The sequence below is a fragment of the Protopterus annectens genome, chromosome 10.part0 (assembly GCF_019279795.1).
Source record: "Protopterus annectens isolate FY-2018-M chromosome 10.part0, PAN1.0, whole genome shotgun sequence".
NCBI classification, from domain to species: Eukaryota; Metazoa; Chordata; order Ceratodontiformes; family Protopteridae; genus Protopterus; species Protopterus annectens.
Window position 1 is genome coordinate 1,475,559,329 of NC_056744.1, and position 10,328 is coordinate 1,475,569,656.

At 39.3% G+C, this 10,328-nt stretch overlaps 1 protein-coding gene across 1 annotated transcript in view; it reads left to right on the top strand.

Annotated features, from left to right (window-relative positions):
• Positions 1-9,567, top strand: part of LOC122814308 (eukaryotic translation initiation factor 3 subunit E-like) — a 53,173-nt gene extending 43,606 nt beyond the window's left edge. The window contains exons 6-9 of the mRNA XM_044086895.1: positions 833-958; positions 1,469-1,593; positions 8,526-8,652; positions 9,535-9,567. Of these exons, the coding sequence (XP_043942830.1) occupies positions 833-958; positions 1,469-1,593; positions 8,526-8,652; positions 9,535-9,567 (411 nt within the window). The remainder of the gene's footprint in view (positions 1-832; positions 959-1,468; positions 1,594-8,525; positions 8,653-9,534) is intronic.
• The last annotated feature ends 761 nt before the right edge of the window (positions 9,568-10,328 follow it).

The window sequence follows — 10,328 nt, forward strand, 5'->3', positions numbered from 1 at the left end:
CAATTTTAGTACTTAACTTCCAGCTCCTACATTGTTTTCCAATTCTATGTAAAGTACTTTATCAAAAAACAGACCTTATTTACAGTACAAATGCAGTTCACATTTGCTAGTGTTCAAATACAGGACAGTTCATGACTTAGCTAACTGCACCACATATTTTTGCATTGAATCCCCCCTAAACAACTCACTCTTATTTATATACAGAGTCCAACACGGCATCCCTTATCTGTAGAAACTACTTTGCTCTGTTTTACAATATTATATAAATGCTACCATACTCTAACACATTCTCGTCTACTGAAAATATTCTTTATAGAAATATCACGCATGCTTTTCTCAGTCATATGCACATATGTACATCTTGTACTATTGACGAGTATGCCATGCTTTTACAGTTCCTCTGTTTTTTGCATGATGTGAGGTATGTATATACTGTGGAATCTATTATGTTTCATGCTATATACTGTGGTGTTAATCTGTCTCATGCTGTGTTCATTATGTGCACTTTGATTGTCTGATTGTTTGTGTTGATGTGGGAAATGTCTATGCTGTGGAGCTCTACCACTGGTCTTCCACTGAAAAGCCGCAATACCCAATTGGACTATGTCAGTAAACAAACACAAAATAAATAATGTGTCTTGTATCATTTCACCTTCGTCACTGCTAAGTTTTGTTCTAGGAAGCCAGATGAATTCTTGTAGGGTAAAGTTTCAGCTTATTTTTATTTGTAAATTCAAATTAAGCATGAGATTTGAAGGACTCCTCTTTGCATTTATTCAGTTTTGTTTTCTGCTCAAGTGCTTTAATGCATTTTTGTTTTATTTCCAAACAGAATCCACTTACTAGCAAGGATGATTTGAGTTCTCTATGGGGAAAACTTGCAGCAGAAATCCTAACAAAGAATTGGGAATTTGCTATGGAAGATCTGAGAAGCCTGAAGAAGGCTATTGATAATAAAGTAAGATAATGTTAAAGTATGTTACTCCACTGCTGAGCAAAGGAGTGTTTCATTTTTCCTTTTTTCTTTTTGTTTTGGTTCATTCAGCATTTCAAAGGTTTATATAGAGACACATAGGATGAAACTAACAAGTTCTGGATCCTGTCACAACGTAGCAGTTGCTATGACATACTATAAATGCTTATCTACACCACCACCACTTTACTGCTATGTCTCACTAACACTGGGTCCAGGACGCTTTACAAAAAAATGATGGATCATAGTTAGACAGTAAATGCTAAATCAATCCTTTGCTATGAATTTTTTTCTGTTCTGCTTAAGCAAACTAAGGCTAGCTCCAGAATAAACAGCATACTGCTGGATGTTACCTATAGTCTCCAAATATGGGTTTTATCTTAACTAACCCCCAAGGAATGGATGTAATTTTTCAGGCTATCATATTTGCATTCATTTATTTTGGTGTAATGCTTATAATTTCTAACAACTGGATGTCTTGTGCTCTACTCACAGTACATCAACATGACACAACATTCTATTAGGCTGAAGGCACGACTGATTCACTGGTCTCTGTTTGTGTTTTTTAACCATCCAGAAGGCAGAGATAACATCATCAATACCTTTCTCTACCAACCAGAGTAAGTGATTTAAAGTTTCCATGTTTCAACAATATTTTCACATTGTCACTCATTGTTTATTTGTTGTACAAAGGATCCAGTGACAGTCATAGAGGAAGTGTGTGTGCATTATTTGCAGTACTGTAGCTAGACAGGGAAAGGATACAGATGCCACAGGCACAAACTGCCACGGGGCATGATCGACAACTCATATGAGCTGTTGACTGGGGATGACTGCAGTAATGGTAGTCATTTAAGCAGTTTAGTTGTAAGTGCGTGTTTGCAAATGGAACCTTTTGGCCTTCAAGTGGCTTTTTGTTCTAGTTCTCATCTTCTACTTTACAGGACAATTTTTTTGGTGTTTAGCTTCAGGATGAGGGGGATGTTACTCTGAAGATTGCCCCGGTGGGGTGCTAATGACTTACTACAGCTCTGATTATTTATACCTGAAGTGAATTACATTAAGGTCACCTGTATTTTAGATATAATTTATTTTCCAGAAATAAAAAATAATTCATTGTTAAGATATAGTTGTTTTGGGCCACCAGGGTGAGATGTCATAAGACAGGAGTGGTAACTTTCTTTAGGAAATAAAACATAAATGTATGTGAAATCAGAGAGAATTCTTCTGGAAAATGCATGGATTTATTTAGATATGAGCAATATTATATACTGGGGATTAGAATTTGTAATTCATGTAAAGATCATCTGAGCTATTGTTATGTATCAAAGTTTTGGCTGTGCAATGTTAGTAGCTCTTTAAATAAATCTTATCCAGGTAACTCCATTTACAGTTTGAACTAAAAGGGAAAACAATGGTAGGAACTTTACTTCATCCCTTAAAGATTCCATAAAAGCAAGATGACATCGCCATTTTAGATAATGTGTGTATAATAACGTTTTTCAAAAGTTGAACATCATGTAGAAAATGCATTCTGATCTCAGGGGGTTAGGCTGTAATGATGTACGAGGAACATATTTACACATTTATGTTCTGTAATGATGAGACAGGTAATTTAAGATATCGCTGAAATGACTGAACTAAGCAGAAAATGAGGTTTAAGCTTACTAGAATTCCAGGACTGTTATTTACCAATGCAGTTGTAATGTGTTGTAGGATAGCAGTGGTAAGGTTAGATCAGAGGAGAAGAACAAGAAATGAAAGGCTATCAACTATTTTGTAAAAATGGGATATCACAGAATCCTAGAAAATGCAATGCAACTGAGCCATGCGGCCATTTGCTAGTACCCACCCTTAGAACTTGCCTCCTTTTCAAGGAGCTATAGGTCAGTCTTCCCAGGGTGAAATTATTAATAGGTTCATAGGCAGTTTCTAGGCATGCAGTCCAGTAGACCACTAAAGAGTCTAGCACAAATTCCCAATTGTTCAAAATCATCAACTTGCTTAAGGTCACACTGTAGACAAATGAAGGCCAAGAGAATCAAGCCCTGTACCTCACAAAGTAGTTCATTAACAGATCAAAACCTTAATCCTCAATGCTATCTGCCAAAATATCTATCCATTTGTCTAAATCCTTTTAAAGTAAGATAGTGTAACAAATTGCTTGAACTGGAATTAAGGTTTGTTATAGAGAAAGAGTAGTCATTGCATGACAAATCTGTCCTTCCACCATGATTTGATTATTTGATTAAGCAGGTCCAGATCTCTTGTCCTGGTGTTTGCTAGACTGTTTGATTTGTGGAGATATAAGACATCTTGGACTGCAGAATCTCTAATGACCCAGAAGGCAAGACTCAGATCATCCCTAAGAAGTCTATGCAAAACCAAATACAGAGACAAAGCCTCCAGTCTCTCTTGGTAGTTCAGGTCTATTTTTGTCAGGAACCTTTAGGGTCTGTCTAACTCCTTGATATGTCTAGTAAGATATATCCCAAAGGGGGCATTGAATTTGATGATGGTCTTGATCAGTGCAGAATATATAGGGGTAAAAACTTCTTTGGATCTAGAGATGATATCATTTGTGATCAGCTGTGCCAGACAGAAGGATTTCCTAACCACTGTTATGACATGATGATCAAAGGAGAGGGAATTATCTACTCATGGTCCTAGTCTCTAACAATATCTTCATTCTGGAGCGGAGTGTTTTCCATACTGTAGGCTGACTGGGATTGGGGCCTTTGTCCCCCCCCCATTATTTATGGCTTTGTCCAGATTTCTTGCTTTAAGATGTTGAGAGGTATGCCTTCAGCAATTGCAATTTGCCTGTGGAAAACAATCTCTGGAATCTAGTTAGGGTATAAAAATCTCAATGTAAACACTTCCATGCAAATATCCTAAACATTTTAGATTTAGTTGCATACTTCGGGCCATACATATATGCTACCATTGTTTCTTTATATATTGCCTTTCTTTTCTCATTTTTCTAACCTCTTCTGATTGATTCTTATAATCATTGTACATTATTTAAATGCCCAGGTCAAGAATATTTTGTTCTCTGTTGGGCTCTTTGACTGTTAGATCCAGGAAATTCTTGTTTATAAAATCAAGGAATTGTTGGGCATAGCCTACAATTGAGATACAGTTCTCACAGTTTAGCAACAAGTCAAGTCATCCAGGATGATGGAGTTTTGTGTATTTGACGTTCATCCAATATATTTAGGAAATGGACGTGTTTTACAGGAGTCATGCTATGATTTGATAGTTTGCTTTATTTAGAATGAGATTAATCTCACTAAGTTTGGTTTGTGGGTCTCTAGGAATCTGTCTCAAGGTAAGGTGGTCTTTAACAAATATGAACATACCATTACAGTTCTAATTGGTTCTAAAAGCATGGTAAGAGAAAATCCTGGTATAAAGGGGCTGCTTTCTGTACATTTTAGATCAAGTTCCAGATATAATGCTGATCTAGTTCATAACATCAAGGTTTCAGAATGACAAGTGTCAAAAGATCAAGAACATATGGTCAAAAATAAAACATCCATAAAACACTTTGTTTATCCAGGAGGGACAAGCCTACCTGGACCCCCTGCTAATTATATATACCAACTCCAAGATCACACTTCAGTGAGGTAAAGGACATATTCCCTCATAATCACTGTACAGTGATCTAAAGCATTTGATGTTTCAGACTGTTAATTATAGGGTCTCAATCTTTTGACACTCGATGTTTTGAAACGTTAATCTTATGCATGGGACCCATAATAATACATCCATGGATGTGTTCCAAATGCAGGAGGGCTTCAAGGTCATCATGCAACTTGTTATTTAGACTCCTAGCATTGAGCAATGCCACCTTGATAGTGTCTGATGCTTGATTTGATTTGTTTTTTCGACTGGGAGATCCATTAGCTGGACTCTGCCTAAAAGGCACTGTGAGAGCAGTAAAGGTTTGAGCCAGTATAAGGAAGCAATGGAATGAGATGCACAAGCCATCCTTTTCAAAGCGAGTAGGGTTATACAGCAGCTCATTCCACAATGAAACATACTGGTCCCCCCTCAAATGACACTAGTTATTAAGCCAGTTATTGAAACCTGTCATCTTTTCTTTGTAGCTCGGTATCATTCTTGGAGAAGAAAAGATTCTACTCATTATCAGAGTCTTCCCTGCATTTGGGAAAAGCATGGAGTGCTCAGTAGTGTCTTTCTACATATCCCATGGATTTTGCATGCTAGGTCATTTACACCTACATAAACCACCACCATGTTTTAGCCATACTTGTTCATCTTAATGGTGTTGAGGTCCCCTGCAATGTCACAGACCTTTGTACTTGAAAGATAACTCACCATTATCCTATTTATGCCCAGCTTTCTGAGAGCAAAGTCTGTGCCTCTTGCTAAGAAGTTACCAATTACAAGTATGTGTTTTTATTAGTAGAAGGTTTACGTGTACTGGGTTTGTAAATGACCTACGTGGAGATAGAAACAAGGGAATAATGGGAGAATAAAAAGGAAGAAGCCATTTTGTCAACTAATGAGATTTTTTGAGCTTAGGTAAAGAAGATATGGGATGCAGTAAATGGGAAGCCACATATTTTAAATCTGCAGCAAGTCTGTAGATGGATAATTTCTTGATTTGAATTATGCAGTGATTGAATATGATTGGGGCCATTTACCAAATACTTTAATGATAGCTGAGATGTTAACATTGGGAATCAAAGTGAAGCAAAACATGAATGGACTGGTTCCAGTTAGTATGAGAGGGAAGGCAAGCTGTTTAGGGATTCGTAGGAAAATTAGTTTAAGAAACAGATAAGAAGCTTGTATGTGTTGCAGCTAGTGGGTCTTCAGAAGGACTGTGTTACTCCTGAATTTATTAGGGGTAATAGACTGTCTTGAAATCTGACTACTTAAAGATTCCTTTATAAACTTCCCTAATGGAACATAGTTTGGAAAGAGCAGGATAGATTGGTTAATAACTGGAATTTTATTTTCAGATTTAAACAGGTTAAGAACTTCAGACTGTGTAACACTGATGTTAGCTTTCCAAAGCTCGTATTTTGTTTTCATTACTGATAGGTTCATAGGTTCATACTAGGCTATCTGCCCTAGGGCATTTATAAGTCTAGCCAGAGTGTGTTTGGCTTTCGCCACCCATTTTAAATTAATTTTGCTATGCCCTTTTTCGAGGTTAGTATACTGTGCCTCTGTCTAACAGTGACACAGAAGTGATACCCGGGGTAAACCTAAGATCCTCCATCCACTCATCAAGATTCCTCTTGAAGAGAGTCAATGAGGGACTCTGCCTAACCTGGACTGGGATTTTATTCCAGAGTGAAGGGAGACTCTGGGTTATGAATCTGTCCCTCCAGCATGTCCTATTTATTTCAGTGCTGAGGTTCAATTCTCTTGAGCCCGTAGCTCGATGGGATTTGGATTTTCTGAGGTGCAGCATGTCCATTAATTCCGGGTTGGACATGGCTTTATACATCAGGCACAGATTGCCTCTGAGCAGGCGGTATGCCACTGAGTAGAGCTGGAGTTTCTTTAACCGAGCAGCATATGGCATCTGTTTGAGCCTTTGATCCTCTTGGTGAGGTACTTTTGGGGTCTTTCCAGTTGCTGCAGGTGTCTGGTAAGGTACATCCCAAAAGGGGCATCGTACTCAATTATGGGCCTGATGAGGGATGAGTAAAGAGGCACGATGACCTCCCCTGATCTTGATGTGAATCCCTTCATGATTAGGTGGGCTATATAAAATGTTTTTCTAACCACTTTGGCCACGTGGTTGTCAAATGAGAGATTGCTATCAACTTGGGTCCCCAGGTCCCTAATTACTTCTTCCGTACTTAATGGATTACCACCTATGTGGTAATTTGTGGGCACTTTGTTTTTGCCAAAGTGGATGACTATACACTTTTTGGCGTTTAGCTTGAGGCCATGGCTCTGGCACCAGTTGTCTGTTTCTATGAGGCCCTTTTGAAGGATGATTGTGTTGGCTGGAGAGTCGATTATGGTGCCCAGTTTGCAGTCATCTACGAACTTGGTCAGCCACAGTCCTTTCATGTTGGCCTGTACCTCCGAGAAATATATACCGAACAAGAGAGGTCCCAGGACTGAGCCTTGTGGGATGCCACTTGTAACTGGTTTGGAGTCTGACATGGCTCCAGCAATTCTAACCATGTGGGTTCTGTCCTTGAGCCAGTTTGCAACCCATCTAGTGACATAGGGGTTTATATTTAAGCTGGTGAGCTTATCTATAATGCCCGAGTGGGGTATTGTATCAAAGGCTTTTGCGAGGTCCAGGTAGGCTGTGTGGACCACCTTCCCCTCGTCAATGGCCTTGGTGACTGTTTCAAAGAAATCAACCAGGTTTAAGAGGCAGGATCTGCCCTTAACAAAGCTGAACTGGGTAGGATCCAGTGTCTGTAGGTCCCCAATATCTTTATTTATGAGGTCCATGATGATCCTTTCCATAGCTTTGCAGACCAAGCTAGTCAGGCTTATGGGGTGATAGTTTCCAGGATGCATTGAGGCACCACCTTTGTGGAGAGTGACCACTGTTGCTGTGCGCCACTCTTTGGGTACATATCCTGTGGTAAGGCTGAGAGTGAACAGTAGTTTTATGTTTGGGTTTAGCTCTTATTGGAGTTCATGTAGGATGCAGCCCAGGACACCGTCTGGTCCCATTGATGCTGTGTTTTTTTCTTTGGAGAGGTTAGCTCTTACCTGAGCATCTGAGATGTCAGGAGGGGGCAGCACTCTACTGGAATAGATATTTGCCCTTTTGGGGGGGGGAGAAGTTTGCGCTGAACCTGACAGCTAGGATGTTGGCAATGTCTGTAGGTTCGGTGTATTTTTTGTCGTTTTGGACTAATTCTGAGCATATCTGGGAATTCCCACCCAGGTTCCTAACATAACTAAAGAAAGCCTTGTGATTATCCTTAGTGTCCTGTGCAATTTTTCTCTCAAAGCTGGCCTCAGACGATTTTATGAGTGCCCATAGTTTTTTGCTAACACTGATCAGAGATGCCTTCCATTTTTGGGATTTTGCTCTATCATGTAGTAGCTTCCTCCTTCTGTTGTATAGTTTGTTTATGGCTGGGGTCCACCAGACAGGACATCTGCCTTTGGAGTATTGGGTCTTGGTTTTATTTGGGATTGCATGATCCATGCATACCTGAAGGTGTTCATAGAATGCGTTTATAAAGGATTCTGCAGTCTGGGCCGTATTTTCCACAGGCCCGGGGGCTTTGAAGGATTCCACCTCGGTTTTGAGGAGTGTGAAATTTGCTTTAGAGAAGTTTTTCACTGTAGTTTTCTGGGCAGGGGGTGGAGTCGGGATGTGAATATCCAGTGAGATTAGGTTATGGTCTGATCTTACCAGTGAGGGATACACTTCTGGTCTGGAGCATAGAGTCCCCATGTTGGTGATGATCAGGTCCAGTATGTTTTCCCCTCTTGTGGGAGTGGTAACACGTTTGTACACACTGAAGTCTTGTGGTGAACATATGTACAATATATTAATGGTCAGCTCATGTATTATTTTCTACAGGTATCTTAATATTATCCAAACTACATGCCCACACATCCTTAGATACCTGACCGCAGCTGTCATCTTCATCAAAGATGCAAGAAAATGTGGACGAGTCCTTAAAGATTTAATCAAGGTTATCAAACAGGTAAAAAACAGGTGTGTGTGTGCGTGTGTGTGTGTGTGTGTGTGTGTGTGTGTGTGTGTGTGTGTGTGTGTGTGTGTGTGTGTGTGTGTGTGTGCGCACATATGTGTAAGTAACCTCATTGTACCATTCCAACTGAAATAGCCCTCATTATACACTATGAAATATACTGGAGGTATGTTATACTTTTCTTACTTTTGGCAGGTTATGAAGTTGGTTTATTTTGTAGGACCATTTTTTAATTATTGTTGTTGTTCCTTTTTGGTTGATGGATACGTATATATTTTGTAATTATAGTTACAGACGGTTAAGTGATACTGTACATGCATGTGTCATTATATCCTATGATGCCTGTATTGGCCTGCTTATATATTAATTAAATCCTTACATTCATTTTTAATATCCCTGGGTCACTCATTCACAGCTAAGCAGGAAACAATGCTGGATGGGGTGCCAATCTATTATAGGACAGGAATGCACATATGGGCAGTTTGGAACATTGCCAGTTCCCCTACTCACATATCTGTGGGATGTGGGATGAAAGGTGAGATCCTGTGTAGCATCTGACACTGGAAAGAAGTAAAAGATCCAGTGATCCCCAATGCAGATCCAGTGATCCCCAATGCAGATACAAGGCAGACATGCATATGCCACACAGAAGGCCTCCCAGCTTGGAACAATACTTAATTATAAAAATCAAACTCCTGTTTTCATTGACTGTAATGGTTTTCTGTCTCTGCCTTTTTGATTTACTTTCCTTTCTAGTAGTTTAGTAATATGTACCTATAATATTTTTGCAGCTTATCAGTGTTTTACTTAAGAAACTAAGTGTCTGAGCTGCTTGAAGCAATTTAATTTTATAAATTGTTATGCTTCTGTTTTCAGGAAATAAATGTTAAAAGTAGCTTTATATTTTGAGTGAAAAGGTATTGTTCTGCAGGTATTTAATAATTGGGTAATTGGTGAAGGCTGGCATCTTGGTGTCTTTCTATCAAAAATGACACAGACAACTCTGAAAGTCACTTTCAAAGCTAAACTTTGACTCCAGCAAAAGTCAGTGAATTCCAAAACTTGTTGTTAGACCTTTAAAGGAAAACAACAGGATATTAAAGCAGATTCCCCAACCTGATGACTCTTCCAGTCCCTGTTCTTTGATAAAGCTTAAAAAAAATCACCCTTGCAGCTTTAAAAAATAACCCACTCAACTGTTTTCCCTGTTCTGCTTCCTAGCTTTCTATACTGTTTTTGTTTCACTTTGCAAACCAACTTGAAAAACCTGTAGCTGGCTCTGAAATTATGATGTCACATCTGCCATCTGCTCTTGCTCTAGCTATCGGGATGTTTCCTCCCCCAAAGTGATGTAATCCCCGCCTGATTTGCATGCTGTATAGAAGAGCCAGTGTTCCTCCCACATTGTGATGTCAGACCTGCCTTACCCAGCCCACTCAGCCTAATAAAACCCATGTGGTGTGTGGAACTCCTTTTCATTGTACGCGTATCCTGTCGACTGCATTTGTTTGAGGGACTGCTGAAAAGTTTGGATTGTCTTCATTGGTAAGATAAGTCTTCCTAGTGAATTCAAAATGTAATTCTACACACAGCCCCTGTTTGAATGCACTTCTAGCCCTATTTTGTGCTGCCTGATATAGTTTATGCTTCTGTTTGCCACATGGTTCAGT